This window comes from Rana temporaria, chromosome 8 (assembly GCF_905171775.1).
Source record: "Rana temporaria chromosome 8, aRanTem1.1, whole genome shotgun sequence".
Lineage (NCBI taxonomy): Eukaryota > Metazoa > Chordata > Amphibia > Anura > Ranidae > Rana > Rana temporaria.
The window spans coordinates 182,395,908-182,417,269 of record NC_053496.1 but is presented as its reverse complement, the minus strand read 5'-3'; the positions used below and the strand labels follow the sequence as shown (position 1 = coordinate 182,417,269).

The 21,362-nt window shown below is 45.8% G+C and overlaps 2 protein-coding genes and 2 long non-coding RNA genes across 4 annotated transcripts in view; all 4 read left to right on the top strand.

Moving 5' to 3' along the window:
* The window catches only part of LOC120910202 (gastrula zinc finger protein XlCGF26.1-like), a 1,148,070-nt gene that overhangs the window by 47,664 nt on the left and 1,079,044 nt on the right, over positions 1 to 21,362 (top strand). The window lies entirely within an intron of this gene.
* On the top strand, positions 24 to 6,031 carry LOC120909989 (oocyte zinc finger protein XlCOF6-like). The gene is made up of 6 exons (XM_040321806.1): positions 24 to 58; positions 1,279 to 1,367; positions 1,504 to 1,666; positions 1,783 to 1,880; positions 2,009 to 2,150; positions 4,000 to 6,031. Exons 1-6 carry the CDS (start codon positions 25 to 27, stop codon positions 5,790 to 5,792), a joined length of 2,319 nt encoding a protein of 772 aa, XP_040177740.1. The 5' UTR covers position 24; the 3' UTR covers positions 5,793 to 6,031.
* Positions 13,647 to 14,889, top strand: LOC120910273. The gene is made up of 3 exons (XR_005741479.1): positions 13,647 to 13,783; positions 14,607 to 14,744; positions 14,861 to 14,889. It is a non-coding gene; the product is annotated as an uncharacterized LOC120910273 (long non-coding RNA).
* Positions 15,912 to 16,448, top strand: LOC120910283. Its single transcript, XR_005741488.1, has 3 exons — positions 15,912 to 16,005; positions 16,134 to 16,296; positions 16,413 to 16,448. It is a non-coding gene; the product is annotated as an uncharacterized LOC120910283 (long non-coding RNA).

The following is a 21,362-nucleotide window of genomic DNA, read 5'->3' as shown; positions in this document are numbered from 1 at the left end:
CACAAGGATCTCTACAAGGACGCCATGATGGAGAATCAGCCGCCCCTCACATCACCGGGTAAGAGGAGACTTTATTGTAAAGGAGAGAGCAGTACGGAGGCTCCACCTAGACCCCCCATCATCTGATAAACACATAGAAACAATGTATTCAGTCAGTGTGTGTGTTTCCTACAGATGGATCCAGTAACGGGAACCCACCAGAGAGATGTCCCCGTCCTCTGTATTCCCAGCTAACAGTGGGGCCCAAACTGTAGGGTGGTGCACATTATTGTAAAGGAGAGAGCAGTACGGAGGGTCCACCTAGATCCCCCCCATCATCTGATAAACAAATAGAAACAACGGCCCAGATTCTCAAAAGAGATACGCCGTCGTATCTCTGAGTCCGCCCGTCCTATCTATGCGCCTGATTCTTAGAATCAGTTACGCATAGATAAGCATTAGATCCGACAGGCGTAGGGCCCTTACGCTGTCGGATCTTACATGCAATTTTTTTTTTGCCGCTAGGTGTGGCCGACGTCGTTTTCCCCGTTGAGTGTGCAAATTAGCAAAATACGCGAATTCCCGAACTTACGCGCGGTCGACGCAGTGAAGTTACGACGTTTACGTTAGATTTGCGACGAGTAAAGTTTCCCCTGGGTATATGAGGCGCAGTCAATGTTAAGTATGGCCGTGGTTCCCGCGTCGAAATTTTAAAATTTACGTTGTTTGCGTAAGTCGTCCGTGAATATGGCTGGACGCTATTTACGTTCACGTCGAAACCAATGATGTCCTTGCGACGTCATTTAGCGCAATGCGCATTGGGAAATTTTAGGGACGGCGCATGCGCAGTACGTTCGGCGCGGGAACGTGCCTAATTTAAATGATCCACGCCCCCTACCCGGATCATTTGAATTAGGCGGGCTTGCGCTGGGGGATTTACGCTATGCCGCCGCAACTTTACAGGCAAGTGCTTTGTGAATCAAGCACTTGCCCGTAAAACTTGCGGCGGCGTAACGTAAATGAGATACGTTACGCCGCCACAGAGATGCGGCGATCTACGAGAATCTGGGCCAATGTATTCAGTCAGTGTGTGTGTTTCCTACAGATGGATCCAGTAATGGGAACCCACCAGAGAGATGTCCCCGTCCTCTGTATTCCCAGCTAACAGTGGGGCCCAAACAGTAGGGTGGTGCACATTGTTTTAAAGGAGAGAGCAGGTTGGAGGGTCCACCTAGATCCCCCATCATCTGATAAACACATAGAAACAATGTATTCAGTCAGTGTGTGTGTTTCCTACAGATGGATCCAGTAATGGGAACCCACCAAAGAGATGTCGCCGTCCTCTGCATTCCACACATGAAGATCACAACTACGCACGCCGTTATCAGGTTGGTTGGGGCATCTAGAACATGAATGTAACTCAACTATACAATACAGTTTGTCAGTTTGTGAAGCCTACAAAATATTTTATTTGTGGTCTTGCATCATTAAACCTTACATTTGCCAACCATTTCCTTGGTTTAGGGTGACAATCTGAAATATGTAAAAGTTAAGATTAAAACAGAAGAAGAAGAGACATATGTGACCGGCGATCACTCAATGGTAGAGGGTGCTAGGATGATGCCTATTAAAGAGGAGAAATCTTTCCATACCATGATGGAGAATCAGCCGCCCCTCACATCACCGGGTAAGAGGAGACTTTATTGTAAAGGAGAGAGCAGTACGGAGGCTCCACCTAGATCCCCCATCATCTGATAAACACATAGAAACAATGTATTCAGTCAGTGTGTGTGTTTCCTACAGATGGATCCAATAATGGGAACCCACCAGAGAGATGTCCCCCTCCTCTGTATTCCTGGGATTCCACAAAGGATGGTCAAATTATCCCTCGCCTTCATCGGGTAGGTGGCGTTGCAGTTTCTTTGACTTAAAAATTATTCTAAATGGTATAAGGTCATCATCTCTGAGGTCTCCGGGGATTATTGCTCATGTTTTGAGGATCTTCATTGTTATCATTTTGTGGTTTTAGGCTGAGGAACTCCTTAATATAAAAGTTGAGGTGAAAAAGGAAGAAGAAGAGACGTATGTGACGGGTGATCAGCAATTTATGAAGGAGAACAAGGTTATGGATACCATAAAAGTGGAGAAATCTTCTCCAGATATCAGCTCAGGTGAGTAATGAGCAGAAACTTTTCACATTTCACTTTTACCAGATTAAGACCCCAAATCTCACAAAAATCCAAGGCCATCCTTCTTTAGAATCCTTCTTCCCGAAATTCCTTTTTTATCTATTTTGTTTCGTTAAATACATTAGTCCGAAAATCCGAATTAAGGTCGAATCTGTCAACTGAAGGCTTATGGTGTCTGTCGAATGTCCTAAGAAGATTTGACAAAGCAGCTAAATTGTACGACGCCGCAATCGTAAATTACTGGTCGAATGCTCCGCCCACAAGCTATAGTAGAATTCTAATGTTTTATGACACTGGTAATAATTATATGTATAAATTATTATTACTAGTCAACCAATATTCAAATTCTTCTATAGCCTATGGGCGAAGCATTTGACCATAAATGTCCGCTCGTGGCGATCGTATGTTTTTAGCTGCTTCGTCGAATCTTCATGTCTCTATAATGTCGACTTTTTTCTCTCTATGTCGACGCTTCTCTCTATGTCGACTCTTCTCTCTATGTCGACTCTTTTCTCTCTATGTCGACTCTTTTCTCTCTATGTCGAATCTTCATGTCTCTATAATGTCGACTCTTTTCTCTCTATAATGCCGACTCTTATCTCTCTATAATGCCGACTCTTTTCTCTCTATGTCGACTCTTTTCTCTCTATGTCGACTCTTTTCTCTCTGTCGACTCTTTTCTCTCTATAATGTCGACTCTTTTCTCTCTATAATGTCGACTCTTTTCTCTCTATATCGACTCTTTTCTCTTTATGTCGACTCTTTTCTCTCTATATGAAATCTTCATGTCTCTATAATGTCGGCTCTTTTCTATGTCGACTCTTTTCTCTCTATAATGTCGACTCTTTTCTCTCTATAATGTCGACTCTTTTCTCTCTATAATGTCGACTCTTTTCTCTCTATAATGTCGACTCTTTTCTCTCTATATCGACTCTTTTCTCTCTATGACGACTCTTTTCTCTCTATGACGACTCTTTTCTCTCTGTCGACTCTTTTCTCTCTATATCGACTATTTTCTCTCTATATCAACTCTTTTCTCTCTATAATGTCGACTCTTTTTCTCTCTATGTCGACTCTTTTCTCTCTATAATGTCGACTCTTTTCTCTCTGTATCGACTCTTTTCTCTCTGTATCGACTCTTTTCTCTCTATGTCGACTCTTTTCTCTCTCTGTCGACTCTTTTCTCTCTCTGTCGACTCTTTTCTCTCTATGTAAAATCTTTTCTCTCTATGTCGAATAATCTTGGACTAATAGAGTTGGGTTAGGCACATTCGACCGCAGATTCGATAGACACAGATCGCTATTGTCACCGTCATGTCGAATCTTCTATCCTATATCGAACTGTTGTCACAACGAAATGAAAATGAAGCATTTTTTATGTCGGATCTTTCGGATTTCGGATTCTGGGCGTTCGTTATCGTTTGTTAAAACTAATGTGATAATCCCCGAAATTCGGACGAAAATGCCTTCTTACGAAAACGAACGCACATGTCTAAAATCAAATACACAAAACATCAAATATTAGATTGCTGTGGAAACAAACGCTTACTGATGGAGCGACATGACAAAGTTCCATTTTCCGTTCTTCGGTATAATGTGATATTTCCAACAAAGGAGTTTGAAGGAAGGTCCACCTCCATTCCCCACAATAACCAAGACGTCGATGTCCGTACGATATCACCCAGTGTGCCAATGGCTGGTTTGCTTATTTTGCCCAATTTATTCAATGTTTTGGTTTTCTGCTTTAGTTTTACAATTGTTTGCTATTTCACGAAAAGGTACAAGGTGTATGAAAACAAACCTAACCTATTTTAAAATTTCATTCCAACAGATGGCCGGTATTTGCCAAAGATCAATACGTTGGAGAGACATCTTGTTATATCTCCAGGTTCCACTGCAATAGATGGTGGCATTCCACATCCTTCTCCAAAAGTAACACTTTTATGGTTGATAAGACCAATGGGTTCTTCTAATCCTGAGGGATCTTCTGGTAAATCCCATACTATGACCTCAGATCTCCATCTAAGACCAATGAATCCTTCTAATCCTGAGCAACCTTCTCATAATTTCCTCACTATGACCTCAGATGTCCATCTAAGACCAATGGATCCTTCTAATCCTGAGGAACCTTCTCATAATTTCCATACTATGACATCAGACGTCCACCTAAGTTCTCACTTGGCTGACAGACCAACAGATCCATCCGGGAGCCCGTGGTCGTGCTTGGTGTGCGGAAAAATATTAGCTAACAAAAAAGGACTTGAGAAACACCAGATATGTCACACGGCCGAGCGTCCGTATTCATGTTCGGAGTGCGGAAACCGTTATGCCAGGAAGCAAAGCCTTATTGTACACCTGAGAATTCACACTGGGGAGCGTCCTTTTTCCTGCTCCGTGTGCGGGAAAACTTTTCATAAGAGGCAAAGCCTTGTTACACACCAGAGAATTCACACTGGTGAGCGCCCCTTTTCCTGTTCGGAGTGCGAAAAAAGTTTTTACGTGAAACCGCACCTTCTTGCGCACCAGAGAGTTCACACGGGGGAGCGTCCCTTTTGCTGTTCCGAGTGCGGAAAATGTTTTTCCGACAAGGGAGGCCTTGCCAAACACCAGAGAATCCACACTGGCGAGCGCCTCCTTCCTTGTTCCGAGTGCGGAAAATGTTTTACCGACCAAAGACGCCTTCGTATACACCAGAGGGTTCACACTGGCGAGCGTCCCTTTTCCTGTTCGGAGTGCGGAAAATGTTTTTCTAAAAAAGAAAGCCTTGTAATACACGAGAGAATTCACACTGGTGTGCGTCCCTATAGCTGTCCGGAGTGCGGAAAATGTTTTCGCGACAAAGGAAGCCTCAGTAAACACATTAGGAAAACTCATATTGGTTTTCCCGACCAAAGCCAGGTTCCTACACCCCAGAGAGTTCACGCCGAAGAGCGTCCCTTTTCCTGTTCGGAGTGCGGGAAATGTTTTTCTAAGAAGGTAACCTTGGATAGCCACCAGAGAATTCACACGGGTGAGCGTCCCTTTAGCTGTCCGGAGTGTGGAAAAGGTTTTCACGATAAAGGAAGCCTTGGGAAACACGTTAAGAAAACTCATATCGGTGTTTCTGACCAAAGCCACGTTCGTACGCCTCAGACAGTCGACCCCGGTGACCGCCCCTTTTCCTGTTCAGACTGCGGAAAGTGTTTTTCTAGAAAAGAAACCCTCGTTATACACCAGAGAATTCACACCGGCGCGCGTCCCTTTAGCTGCACAGAGTGCGGAAAAGGCTTTCATGATAAAGGAAGCCTTGGTAGACACGTTAAGAAAGATCACGATGGAGTTTCTGACCAAAGGCGCTTTCGTAAACACAAGAGAGCTCACGCAGTTGAGCGTCCCTTTTCCTGTTCAGAGTGCGGAAGTCGTTTTACTAGAAAAGACACCCTCGTTATACACCAGAGGATTCACACTGGCGAGTTTCCCTTTTGCTGTCCGGAGTGCGACAAATCTTTTCATGATAAGGGAAGCCTTCGTAAACACATTGCCAAAACCCACGTCCCCGAACGTCTCTTTTCCTGTTTGGAGTGCGGGAAAGGTTTTTCTGATCCGTCAAACCTTCGTAGACATGAAAAAAGATTACACTTGTGACCGGCCATATTTATGTTGGAAAAGTGTGGAAAATGTTTTTTTTTTTTTCGAGAAAGGACCCCCTTCTTATACACCTGAGAATTCCCTCAGGTGAGCGTCCTTATTCATGTTCAGAGCGCGGGAAATCTTTTGCTCTCGTTACTCACCAGAAAAGCCACTCAGGTGAGCATACACTATGGGCCAGATTCACAAACGAGATACGCCGTCGTATCTCTGTTTCTAACTATGCGACTGATTCATAGAATCAGTTACGCATAGCTAGCCCTAAGCTCCGACAGGTGCAATTGAATTACACTGTCGGATCTTAAGGATGCAATTCTAGGCCGGCCGCCAGGTGGCGAGGCCATTGCGCCCGGGGTAGAATATGCAAATGAAGACTTACGGCGATCCCCGAACGTCCCGTCGATCTAAATCTACGTTGTTTCCGTCGAGTTACGCCGCGTAAAACTAGGGCTGAGCCATAGTTCTCTTAAGCCCATGGTAAGTATGGCCGTCGTTCCCGCGTCGAAATTTAAACATCAACGTCGTTTGCGTAAGACGTCCGTGAATGGCGCTGGACGCCATTTACGTTAACGTCTAAGCAAATGACGTCCGTGCGACGTCAGTTAGCGCAATGCACGTCGGGTAATTTACCCGACGGGGCATGCGCAGTAAGTCCGGCGCGGGAGCGCGCCTAATTTTAATGGGACTCGCCCCATTCGATTGGGCCCGCCTTGCGCCGGATGGATTTAAGTTACACCGCTGCAAATTTCCTGGTAAGTGCTTTGTGGGTCGGGCACTTAGGCAGAAAATTTGCGGCGGTGTAACTTAAATCGGAAAAGTTAAGTTGCGCCCGCTGGCTGTGAATCTGGCCCTATATTTCCAAAAGGGTCAATATTGATTTGACCCCGCCCTTTGCAGCTCAGTTGGCCTCAGATTTATCCCTCAAAGTCTTCCTGAAGTAGTGGGTTTATCCCATGAAATGCGTTGAGGCACACCTGTATAAGGACCCCCCCCCCCCCCCCCCCCCCCCTATACACTATATTGTCAAAAGTATTGGGACACCTGCCTTTGAACCTTACGGACTAAGACTGGGATGCCATTAAAGTTCATGTGCGTGTAAAGGCAGGTGTCCCAATACTTTTGGCAATATAGTGTGTATGACCGAGTGTGGGGTGTAGAGACTTGACTGGCCTTCACAGAGATCTGACTTCGACCCAACAGAACACCTTTGGGATAAATTAGAATGGAGACTGCGAGCCAGGCCTTCTCATCCAACATCAGTGCCTGACCTCACAAATGCTCTTCTGGAAGAACGGTCAAACATTCCCATAGAGACCCTCCTAAACCTTGTGGACAGTCTTCCCAGAAGAGTTGAAGCTTTTATAGCTGCAAAGGGCGGGGCCAACTCAATATTGAACCCTACAGACTAAGACTGGGATGGCATTAAAGTTTGTGTGAGTGTAAAGGCAGGCGTCCCAATACTTTTGGTAATCTAGTGTACAGTAGTTCAGTTTTTTTAAGGCTGTGTTATGATGACAGAATCCTGACATGTTTCGCCCACTGGGCTTCTTCAGGGCATATATTGTTTGCTACTGGTCAAGGGTGGGCCAACTCAATATTGAACCCTACGGACTAAGACTGGGATGCCATTAAAGTTCATGTGCGTGTAAAGGCAGGCGTCCCAATACTTTTGATAATAAAGTGTATATATTCATGTTCAACGCGCGAGAAACGTTTAAAAAAAAAAACCCTTGTTAGACACCAGTGAATTCCCCGAGGCGAGCGTCTCTATTTATGCGCAGAGACGCGGCTCGGAGCCTCCGAACAACTTTCAGACTGCAGTAAATGTTTTACGGATCACATAAGTCCAAATGTAGAGGACTACAAAGAAAGGAAGATGGCGGCGGGTGATTGTGGGCACTGCGCATTCTCTATAAGCAATGAGCGTAGTTGTTAAGAATTTTATTGTTACTTTTCTAGGAATAATGTATAAAAAAAAATGTATAAAAAAAAAAGTCCAATGAGTTTTGAAAAATTCTAGTCACGTGGCTAAAATAACGACCCTTCTACTTGTAGTAAAGGTTCGTGAATTGAGCCTCATATGTTGCGTTTCGATGTTCACGTTTTTTTTCATTCTGTAAATATTAAAACTCTTATCAAATTATAGTTTTTCGTTTTATTTTTGGATTGTGTGGATGTGATGTGAGGTATAATCTGTGGGCCTAGATCCACAAAGAAGTTACGTCGGCGTATCTATTTATACGCTGCGTAACTTCTAGGATGCTCCGGCGTACCTTTGTTTTGTATCCACAAAACAAGATACGCCTGAATGTGGGCTAGATCCGACTGACGTACGTCTTAGTACGTCGTCGGATCTTAGGTGCATATTTACGCTGGCCGCTAGGTGGCGCTTCCGTTGATTTCCGCGTAGAGTATGCAAATTAGCTAGATACGCCGATTCTCAGAACGTACGTCCGGCCGGCGCATTTTTTTACGTCGTTTACGTAAGGCTTTTTTCGGCGTAACGTTACCCCTGCCTCATGAGGCGTACGCAATGTTAAGTATAGACGTCGGGCCAGCGTTGAATTTTCCGTCGTTTGCGTAAAACGTTCGCGAATAGGGCTTTGCGTAAATTACGTTCACGTCGAAAGCATTGACTATTTGCGACGTGATTTCGAGCATGCGCACTGGGATACCCCCACGGACGTCGCAATGCGCCGTTAAAAAAAAAACGTCATTTACGTGGGGTCAAGTTGAATTGACATAAAACACGCCCACATCTTTGTCATTTGAATTCCGCGCCCTTACGCCGACACATTTACGTTACGCCGCCGTAACTTTAGACGCAAGTGCTTTGTGAATACAGCACTTTCCTCTCAAAGTTGCGGCGGCGTAGCGTAACTACGATACGCTACGCTTGCTTAAAATTACGCCGATCCACGTGGATCTGGCCCTGTGTGTGTGTGGGTAATCATCGATGTATCCTAATAGAAGAATGGACCACGGGGGGAGCCGGCAAAATGATGAAACATAATGTAGCCTGCATTATATCACAAGGTGGTGATGTCATACCTCCCAACCGTCCCGAATTCCACGGGACTGTGCACGGATTTCAACAAAATCCTGCAGTCCAAGATGCCGGTGCCAGAACAAGGCATTTGGCTCCAATAATGTACCTTGCAGGGGCGCCCAGCCCCCATATGATATGCACTTCATCTCCTGCAGGGTGCCCCACGTCCTCAACACCATCAATACCTCCCCGGCCATGTAATACCTTCCAACCAGGGATGGACTGGCCATTGGGACTACAGGGAGTTTCCCGGTGGGCCAATGGCTTCAGTGACAGCGGACCGCCGCCCCCCTACGCTCCTCTGTCTCTCCCTTCCCGCAGCGCTCACCTGGGGGGAACAGAGAAGCAGGGGGGGTACCAGAGGAGCAGAAGGGACAACAGAGGAGCATGGGGGGAGGGGACAGACAGCTGACTCAACAGCTATGGCCTGGGGGTTTGTCACTTCTGCCTAATCTTGTCCCATAAGGGGGGCACTAGGGTGACCACGTGTCCCTGATTGCCCGGGACAGTCCCGCATTTTGCACGTCTGTCCCGGGCACCTTCATTCCAGGACAATACAGTGTCCCGGAATGAAACTGACACAGCCACCCCCCAAGCCAAACTAATACCCCCAAAAAAGGCCGCCACATCACCGCTTTACTCATTGACAGTACTTGTCCTGGCCGGGAATACCTGGAGGAGCACAGTCCCCGCCCCCTGCTTGTGATTGGAGAAATCATAAATCCCGCCTCTTGTGTCCAATCACTGTGCTGTGATTCGTTACAGCACAAGCTTATTTTTGGGAAGGGGGGTGTCCCTGAATGGTAGTTTGGAAATGTGGTCACCCTAGGGGGCACTGAACTGATTCTTTCCCCCGGGTGAAATAATGTCTAGCTTCCCCACTGGTACCGCCTATAAGATTACCAGTACCAGCCGTTCTACTCTAATAACGTAGAATGGCTAGTGAAGGGGGAGAGGGGGTTTGGGTGGCCGGGGGGTGCGGGAATTGTCCGGCCGCCATTGGGAGAGACCTGTCAAAGTGGGCCAGTCCGGATGAAGTCCAGGGCCAACTTTTTGTCCCAGTCCAGCCCTTCTTCCAACTGTCCCATTTTCTGCGGGACTGTTTCCAGATTTCAACCAAACTCTGCAGTCCAACCATTTCAGGCACTTGGCTCCAATAATGTACTTTGCACGCCGCCGGCACCCAGGTATGTGCCCTTGATCTCCTGCAGGGTGCCCCAGGTCCCTAGCCCCATGATTATCTTATTCTATGGCATCTCTCCCCAGCAGCTGCCCGTCACAATGATACACGGTCAAAGCTGAGGGAAGATTCCTTCAGGCTTCTCCTCAGCTCTGATGTGTCCCACACCCCAGGGAAGTTCAGGAAGAAGGACTCCCGAGCTCAGAAAGAAGGCCCACCCCCCGGCATTAGGCCACGCCCAGTGTAGGGAGTGATGCAGAAGAGGGGATGGAGTAATATGATTTTTGCTGGGGGGGAGATTTGTTCACGGGGGGTGGGCAGGGACATCTTTAATATTGATTGGACCCTGGGCAAACATTTCCTCCCCCCCCCCCATGCAATTTCGTTCTCCACCTGCTCTGAGACATACAAGAAATAGCAGTTTACTGAATCAGATCCGGCAGCGATTGATTACAGTGTATCATTACCGCTCACTGACTGGCTGCTAGAGGTTACAGCACATGACTTCTGCTTGTTAACTGGTTGCTAGAGATTACTGTACATCAATACTGCTAATTGATTGATTGCTAGAGGTTACTGGACATCCATACCCCTCACAAATTGGTTGCTAGAGGTTACTGGACATCCATACCACTCACAAATTGGTTGCTAGAGGTTACTGTACATTATTACTGCTCACTGATTGGTTGCTAGAGGTTACTACACATTATTACTGCTCACTAATTAGTTGCTAGAGGTTACTGCACATTATTACTGCTCACTGATTAGTTGCTAGAGGTTACAGCACACATTATGGCTCACTGATTAGTTGCTAGAGGTTTCTGCGCATTACTGCTTACTGATTAGTTTCTAGAGGTTACTGCACATTATTACTGCTCACTGATTAGTTTCTAGTGGTTACTACACATTATTACTGCTCACTGATTAGTTGCTAGAGGCTACTACATATCCTTACTGCTCAATAATTGGTTTCAAGAGGTTAGTGCACGTCATTACTGATTGGTTGCTAAAGGTTACAGCACATCTCCTCACTGCCTGCACACCACAGACTGGGGAGGTGAGGGGGACCCATCAATAGACAGAAAACCCCTAGGAGATGCAGGGGCTCACGGGACTGGCAGCAATGCTCCGTGCACCCCAACGCGCGCGGCTTGCCGGACTGACTGCACTGCTCTGAGCACCCCTCGCTCGCGACTCGCAGGGGTGACAGCACCCCTCCCGTGGGGGGCTCATGGGACTGACAGCACTACTCTGAGCATCCCCTGCTCACAGCTCGCAGGACTGACAGCCCCTACTCCGTGGGGGTAGATGCTCACGGGACTGGCGGCACTGCTCCAAACACCCCCCCGCTCGTGGCTCTCAGGACTGACAGCACCCCCCCCTTACCGTGTCCTCTCCTCCTGTGTCTCCTCCAGTGCGGGCGGCGGCGGAGGAGTCCACTCCTCATGCTTCCACTGCTCTGTCTCTCCTCTTCTGCCAAAGCACTGGGCATCCAATAGGATCACTCGGCGCTTTGGCCAATCGGGAAACAGGTCTCACTGACCTGCCTCCTGATTGGTGGGGAAGAACTATAATGTGAAAATAACGAAAATTTATTTGCTATGGTCACACAATTGGGTGGGCTCGGGGCACACTCTCTATCAGGTGTTTAAAAAAACACCCCCTTCCACCCCGCCATAGGAATTCATATGTCCGGCGTCCTGAAAAGGGCCGGGCGCATGGAGAGGCAGTGGCAGGGATGGGGGGGGGCAACGTCCGTGCGCCCTCTATGCATGGGCCGCCACTGTTCCCAACGAATGAGGAGGAGATACTGTACACCATATGTAAGGTCCATCTCCATTCCTCAATATAACGTCATGTTCCCAACAAATGAGGAGATACTGTACACCATATGAAAGGTCCATCTCCACTCCTCAATATAACGTCATGTTCCCAACAAATGAGGAGGAGATACTGTACACCATATGAAAGGTCCATCTCCATTCCTCAATATAATGTCATGTTCCCAACAAATGAGGAGGAGATACTGTACACCATATGAAAGGTCCATCTCCATTCCTCAATATAACGTCATGTTCCCAACAAATGAGGAGGAGATACTGTACACCATATGAAAGGTCCATCTCCATTCCTCAATATAACGTCATGTTCCCAACAAATGAGGAGGAGATACTGTACACCATATGAAAGGTCCATCTCCATTCCTCAATATAACGTCATGTTCCCAACAAATGAGGAGGAGATACTGTACACCATATGAAAGGTCCATCTCCATTCCTCAATATAATGTCATGTTACCAACAAATGAGGAGGAGATACTGTACACCATATGAAAGGTCCATCTCCATTCCTCAATATAACGTCATGTTCCCAACAAATGAGGAGGAGATACTGTACACCATATGAAAGGTCCATCTCCATTCCTCAATATAACGTCATGTTCCCAACAAATGAGGAGGAGATACTGTACACCATATGAAAGGTCCATCTCCATTCCTCAATATAACGTCATGTTCCCAACAAATGAGGAGGAGATACTGTACACCATATGAAAGGTCCATCTCCATTCCTCAATATAATGTCATGTTACCAACAAATGAGGAGGAGATACTGTACACCATATGAAAGGTCCATCTCCATTCCTCAATATAATGTCATGTTCCCAACAAATGAGGTGGAGATACTATACACCATATGAAAGGTCCATCTCCATTCCTCAATATAACGTCATGTTCCCAACAAATGAGGAGGAGATACTGTACACCATATGAAAGGTCCATCTCCGTTCCTCAATATAACGTCATGTTCCCAACAAATGAGGAGGAGATACTGTACACCATATGAAAGGTCCATCTCCGTTCCTCAATATAACGTCATGTTCCCAACAAATGAGGAGGAGATACTGTACACCATATGAAAGGTCCATCTCCATTCTCCAATATAACGTCATGTTCCAAACAAATGCGTTCAGTAAGGAAAAAAATTTAGGAGACTTAGAGGATGACCATAACAACATCATCGATGTATCTACTCCATAGCTAAATGTTCCATATAAGGGTCCATCTCCATTCCTCAATAAACGTCATGTTCCCAACAAATGAGGAGGAGATACTGTACACCATATGAAAGGTCCAACTCCATTACTTAATATAATGTCATGTTCTCGACAAATGAGGAGGAGATACTGAGATTGCAGGCTTGGCTGGCTTAAATCAGGTTTGGTCTCCACCCAGAGACTGGCCACATTAATCACCTTGCAGGTAGACAGAGACATGGAGAAGGTCATATGAACGGTCCATCTCCATTCCTCAATATAATGTCATGTTCCCAACAAATGAGGAGGAGATACTGTACACCATATGAAAGGTCCATCTCCATTCCTCAATATAACGTCATGTTCCCAACAAATGAGGAGGAGATACTGTACACCATATGAAAGGTCCATCGGGTGGCTGTAGAAGGCATATCATTAAAGATGAAATATTTATCATTGATACAGTTTTAATTGAAGTATATTGTGGGTGTGTAGAATAACCTACAAGGCAGAAAGCAAAATAATAAAATGTAACGTAGGATGCAGTTATTAAAATCACCACAAGATGGCAATAGCACTTACTGCGCCTGAAACGCTCAGACAGGAAGTGATGTAAAAGAGCATCAGGAAATGATGTAAGGTGAAAACAATACTATAAAGGAAAGACAGGAATTTCTGGGAGAGAACGAGGTGGAGAGGAGACGTCACTGAATTACACAGAGGAGGTAATAAGATATTATTTTATATTTACACCCAGTAACGCCCCCGTCATGTCCGTCCTCTTCTTCCATAGTCACTGTGACGTCTTTTATCTCCAACATCCACTACTACAGACATATCACATCCTGTATATTGGAGATATTTTATAATATGTGTCCAGATACATCCTAAATATAGAGCCATTTATCCAACTGTCCATCCAGAGCCTCTGGTTTATAGACCAGATACATCCTAAATATAGAACCATTTATCCAACTGTCCACCCAGAGCCTCTGGTTTATAGACCGGATACATCCTAAATATAGAGCCATTTATCCAACTGTCCACCCAGAGCCTCTGGTTTATAGACCGGGTACATCCTAAATATAGAGCCATTTATCCAACTGTCCATCCAGAGCCTCTGGTTTATAGACCGGATACATCCTAAATATAGAACCATTTATCCAACTGTCCATCCAGAGCCTCTGGTTTATAGACCAGATACATCCTAAATATAGAACCATTTATCCAACTGTCCACCCAGAGCCTCTGGTTTATAGACCGGATACATCCTAAATATAGAGCCATTTATCCAACTGTCCACCCAGAGCCTCTGGTTTATAGACCGGGTACATCCTAAATATAGAACCATTTATCCAAATCACATGACCACATAGATAAGGACCACTGTCAAGTGAATGAAAGGATATTACAGAAATTGTAAGTGATTGCTCTACACACTGCTATACACTCTTACATATTTCTATACGTCGGAATTCTTGCAATACGTGTTCAAGCTGACCTATTTCGTAAAAGTAATCCCTTTCTGGATTGTTTAATTGTGCACAGGATAAAGGAAGTAATGAAGAGGAAATCTGGGCAGTAAAGAAAACAAAATCTGCCCATCCCATGGTCCTTCTTTAGAAGGACACCAGGATCTCTACAAGGACCTCATGATGGAGAATCAGCCGCCCCTCACATCACCGGGTAAGAGGAGACTTTATTGTAAAGGAGAGAGCAGTACGGAGGCTCCACCTAGATCCCCCATCATCTGATAAACACATAGAAACAATGTATTCAGTCAGTGTGTGTGTTTCCTACAGATGGATCCAGTAATGGGAACCCACCAGAGAGATGTCCCCGTCCTCTGTATTCCCAGCTAACAGTGGGGCCCAAACTGTAGGGTGGTGCACATTATTGTAAAGGAGAGAGCACTACGGAGGCTCCACCTAGATCAGTGCCGATCCTGACCTCCCTGGGGCCCTAAGCAAAATTACATGTCACAAGTAGGAGAAGCGGGGATCAGCTTTGCGGGGCCCTAAGTGGCTTGCATAATGAGCCTATAGGGTGGATCGGCCCTGATCTAAATCCCCCATCATCTGATAAACACATAGAAACAATTAGCCGGATTCAGTAAGACTTACGACGGCGTATCAGTAGATATGCCGTCGTAAGTCCTAATGGGCGCCGTCGTATCTTTAAGCGTATGCTCAAACTGAGATACGCTTCTCTGTTGCTAAGATACGACCGCGTAAGTCTCCACGCCGTCGTATCTTAGCTGCATATTTACGCTGGCCGCTAGGGATTTTCGCCTAGAATATGTAAATGAGCAAGATACGCCGATTCACGAACGTACGTACGTCCGTCGCAGTAAGATACGACGTTTACATAAGACATACGCCGGCGTAAAGATAAGCCACCGAAAAGATGGCGCAGCCCATGCAAGGTATGGACGACGGAACAGCCGTCGTATTTTACGTTGTTTGCGTAAGCGTACATGAATAAGGGTGGGCGTAGCTTATGTTCACGTCGAAAGCATTGAGCCGACGTCGTGACGTAGGGAGTATTTGCAACGTGTTTCTGAGCATGCGCGCGCAAGCGCCGTACGAATGGCCCTCATTTACATGGGGTCACGTGTAATTTAAATGTAGCCCCCCCACTACATGCCTACTTTGAATTAGGAGGGGTTACGCCGGGCCATTTGCGCTACGCTGACGTAACTTAGGGAGCAAGTGCTTTGTGAATACAGTACTTGCCTCACTATGTTACGTCGGCCTAGTGCAAATGGGATGCGCTATGCCGGCATAAAGATACGCCGCCATACGTGAATCTGGCTAAATGTATTCAGTCAGTGTGTGTGTTTCCTACAGATGGATCCAGTAATGGGAACCCACCAGAGAGATGTCCCCGTCCTCTGTATTCCCAGGATTCCACACAGGAAGATAACAACTACGCACGCTGTTATCAGGTTGGTTGGAGCATCTAGAACATGAATGTGACTCAACTATACAATACAGTTTGTAAACCCTACAAAATATTTTATTTGTGGTCTTGCATCATTAAATCTTATATTTGCCAACCATTTCCTTGGTTTAGGGTGACAAGCTGAAATACGTAAAAGTTATGATTAAAACGGAAGAAGAAGAGACATATGTGACCGGCGATCACTCAATGTTAGAGGGTGCTAGGATGATGCCAATTAAAGAGGAGGAATCTTTCCATATCATGATGGAGAATCAGCCGCCCCTCACATCACCGGGTAAGAGGAGACTTTATTGTAAAGGAGAGAGCAGTACGGAGGCTCCACCTAGATCCCCCATCATCTGATAAACACATAGAAACAATGTATTCAGTCAGTGTGTGTGTTTCCTACAGATGGATCCAGTAATGGGAACCCACCAGAGAGATGTCCCCGTCCTCTGTATTCACGGGATTCCACACAGGAAGGTCACACCATCCCCCACCATCATCAGGTAGGTGGAGTTGCAGTATCCACGACTTAAAAATTATTCTAAATTGTATGAGGTCATCATCTCTGTGGTCTCCTGGTATAAGTGCTCATGTTTTGAGGATCTTCCTTGTTATCATTTTGTGGTTTTAGGGTGAGGAACTCCTTAATATAAAAGTTGAGGTGAAGAAGGAAGAAGAAGAGACGTATGTGAGGGGTGATCAGCAATTTATGAAGGAGAATAAGGTTATGGATCCCATTAAAGTGGAGGAATGTTCTCCAGAATTCCAATCAGGTGAGTAATGAGCAAAAACTGTTCACGTTTCACTTTTACCAGTTTAAGGCCCCAAATGTTTCTAAAATCCGCTCCATCCTTCTTTAGAACCAGTTATAAAAAAGGGGGGAGAGTTGGGACTTTGAATGAGATGCGTTTTTAGCAGTATGCGATTAAATATATATATGGAATATAAAAAATGTTTCCATAATAGCCAGGCTCAAAGTTGCCAACCAAAAAACCAAATAGATCTGTCTAACTGTATGTAATTAAAGCGGGAGTTCCGCGGGAAAACGTTTTTTTTTTTTAGACGTTTTTGTAACGCTGATGGTACAACGAAAATTGTACTCACCAGTCTCCTACTCGCAGCTGCTACCAAGACGATTTCCCCCAAAAGAATATTTTATAAAAATTGATGATGGACATTGCCATCTTAACTGCGGGCACTCTGAAGCCCTTCTGAAGCCCTTCCGGCATGCGGTGAGTGCTGTCCCAGCATTCACCGCTCTATCCCGCGCACGCGCAGTGTGACGGGGAGCAGCGCCGTCAACACTGCACCGTTGCTAGGACAACGGCCGGCAGCGTCCTGAAAAGGACACTCCCCGCTTCGACTAGCAGACAAGTTTCTAGTCACATGACCCGCGAGATATCGCGGGATTTCGAACACAGCGCGTCTCCTGGGATTCTCAGGACTAACTCCCAGGAGACATAGCGCTGATGGGGCATTTTGAAAACCACGCCCACTCCCGCGGGGAAAAGTGAGTGACAGCTCACTAAAAGCCCTCGTTCAAAGGTAAGGAGGCCAATAAAAAATAAATAAAAAAACTAGGGCTGTGCGTTAAACGCGATATTAACGGCGTTAACGCAAACCCATGTTAACGCCGTCAATATTTTTATCGCGCGATTAACGCAGGAGCCCTCGGGGTGGACATGCAGAGTGTGCAGCGGCGCGGCGCGGCTTACCTTCTCGCTGGATTCACAGGCAAGTTACTCACCTTGTCCCTGGATCCAGCGATGCCACCCCGCTGTGTGATCGAGCGGGTCCTCCTTGCTTGGCGGGTCCTCCTTGCTTGGCGGGTCCTCCTCGCTTGGCGGGTCCTCCTCGCTCGGCGGGTCCTCCTCGCTCGATTCACAGTGCCTGTTTCCCGCCGAGCTCCGTTCCCTGCGACGTTACGACGCACGGGAGCGGAGAACGGCGCCAAATTTAAAAAAGTAAACAAACACAATACACACAGTATACTGTAATCTTATAGATTACAGTACTGTATGTAAAAAACACACACCCCCCTTGTCCCTAGTGGTCTGCCCAGTGCCCTACATGTTCTTTTATAAAATAAAAACTATTCTTTCTGCCTGAAAAACTGTAGATTGTCCAAAAGTGTCCCTTTATGTCAAAAATGGTTTTAGATCAGCTAGAAAACAGCGATAATAAATTATAATCACTTGCAGAATTGTGCGATATTTGTGGGGAAATTCGTCATAAATTAGAGCGATTAATCGTGAGTTAACTATGACATTAATGCGATTAATCGCGATTAAAAATTTTAATCGTTTGACAGCACTAAAAAAAACGGATACAGACCGTACTATGCCAGCTGGTTTTAAACAGGAAGAGTTGTTAATTAGGGTGAACCTCCGCTTTAAAAAACAGAGGTTTAGTTGCATGTATTTGCAAATACCTGTTTAAGCTGCAGGCCAAACGTCAAGGCACTCCGTGTACTGCAGTCCTAGCTATGATTTTAAAGCCTCCTAATAAGGAGCACAGGCGTGCTAATCAATAGATAGGGGGCAGGTGGTAACCTAAACCCGGTCCCTACCTATAGTTGGTCTGGCAAAAAAGAGCACTGGAATAACAAAAGAAATTTAGAACCAGTTAGCACCCAATTGTTCAGGATAGAGGGAGAGGGGGGGGGGGAAATAGGGGAGTTTGGGAATTTATATGAGGCAAAGGACTTGTAGGTCCGATGTCACCATAATCGCTCTAATTTATGACGAATTTCCGCACAAATATCGCACAATTCTGCAAGTGATTATAATTTATTATCGCTGTTTTCTAGCTGATCTAAAACCATTTTTGACATAAAGGGACACTTTTGGACAATCTACAGTTTTTCAGGCAGAAAGAATAGTTTTTATTTTTATAAAAGTACATGTAGGACACTGGGCAGACCACTAGGGACAAGGGGGGTGTGTATTTTTTACATACAGTACTGTAATCTATAAGATTACAGTATACTGTGTGTATTGTGTTTGTTTACTTTTTTAAATTTGGCGCCGTTCTCCGCTCCCGTGCGTCGTAACGTCGCAGGGAACGGAGCTCGGCGGCACACAGGCACTGTGAATCGAGCGAGGAGGACCCGCCAAGCGAGGAGGACCCGCCAAGCGAGGAGGACCCGCCAAGCAAGGAGGACCCGCTCGATCACACAGCGGGGTGGCATCGCTGGATCCAGGGACAAGGTGAGTAACTTGTCTGTGAATCCAGCGAAAAGGTAAGCCGCGCCGCGCCGCTGCACACTCTGCACGTCCACCCCGAGGGCTCCTGCGTTAATCGCGCGATAAAAATATTGACGGCGTTAACATGGGTTTGCGTTAACGCCGTTAATATCGCGTTTAACGCACAGCCCTAATATATATATAAAATAATTGCTACTGTTCTGTATTATTGTCTTGTGTGCTGGATATAGAGATTCAGCTGGTACAGTTACAATATTCATTTTATTGGTCAGACATCTATTGCCCGTTATCACCCTTTAGGTGCGTGTTTCATATAAAGTCCCAACCCTTTTCTCAGCATAACGGCACCCAATTGTTGACTTAATAAGAGCCACGGGCACTTTAACCACTTAACCCCCGGACCATATTGCTGGTCAAAGACCAGAGCACTTTTTGCGATTCGGCACTGCGTCGCTTTAACTGACAATTGCGCGGTCGTGCCACGTGGCTCCCAAACAAAATTGGCGTCCTTTTTTTCCCCCACAAATAGAGCTTTCTTTTGGTGGTATTTGATCACCTCTGCGGATTTTAGTTTTTGCGCTATAAACAAAAATAGAGCGACAATTTTGAAAATAAATAATATTTTTTACTTTTTGCTGTAATAAATATCCCCCAAAAATATATATAAAAAATTTTTTTCCTCAGTTTAGGCCGATACGTATTCTTCTACATATTTTTCGTAAAAAAAATCGCAATAAGCGTTTATTGATTGGTTTGCGCAAAAGTTATAGCGTTTACAAAATAGGGGGTATTTTTATGGCATTTTTATTAATATACTTTTTTTACTAGTAATGGCGGCGATCAGCGATTTTTTTTTCCGGTACTGCGACATTATGGCGGACACTTCGGACACTTTTGACACGTTTTTGGGACCATTGGCATTTTTATAGTGATCAGTGCTATAAAAATGCATTGGATTACTATAAAAATGCCACTGGCAGTGAAGGGGTTAACACTAGGGGGCGGGGAAGTATGTTCCCTGGGTGTGTTCTAACTGTAGGGGGGGTGGCCTCACTAGGGGAAATCAATGATCTTCTGTTCATACATTGTATGAACAGGAGATCAGCATTTCTCTCCCTGACAGGACCGGGAGCTGTGTGTTTACACGAGTGATCGCGCACGGGACTCGGGGGCGAGCGGGGGGCGCGCACGCCGTAAAACGACGGCGGCAGGTCCGCAAGTAATAAACTCTCCAAGAAGTCTCAGAAGCAAATTCCAATATACTTCACTCTGGCACAATACAAAGGATTTTTCTCTTGGCCTTTCCAAGTGTAAAGACATTCTGGGCCAGATTCACATAGAATCGGGCTACGCTGCGGCGGCGTAACGTATCCCATTTACGTTACACCGCCGCAAGTTTACAGCATAAGTGCTTGATTCACAAAGCACTTGCCTGTAAACTTGCAGCGGCGTAGCGTAAATCCGCCCGGCGCAAGCCCGCCTAATTCAAATGGGGCGGGGACCATTTAAATTAGGCGCGTTCCCGTGCCGAACGTACTGCGCATGCTCCGTCCCTAAAATTACCCGACGTGCATTGCGCTAAATGACGTCGCAAGGACGTCATTGGTTTCGACGTTAACGTAAATGGCGCCCAGCGCCATTCACGGACGACTTACGCAAACGACGTGAAATTTCAAATTTCGCCGTGGGGACAACGGCAATACTTAACATTGGCTAGACCACCTAGAGGGCAGATTTAGTTTTACGCGACGCATCTCTACGGAAACAACGTAAATTTAGATCCACGGGCAAAGCGGACGTTCGTGAATCGGCGTAACTAGTCATTTGCATATTCTACGCCGACCGCAATGGAATCGCCACCTAGCGGCCGGCCTAGAATTGCAGCCTAAGATCCGACAGTGTAAGTCACTTACACCTGTCGGATCTTAGGGCTATCTATGCGTAACCTGATTCTATGAATCAGGCGCATAGATACGACAATCGTATCTCAGAGATACGACGGTGTATCAGGAGATACGCCGTCATATCTCTTTTGTGAATCTGGCCTCCAAAGCCTAATGCCGCGTACACACAGTCGGACTTTTCTCCGGCCAAAAATTCCATCAGAGTAAAATAGAACATGTTCTATATTTAAACTCTGGTGGAATTC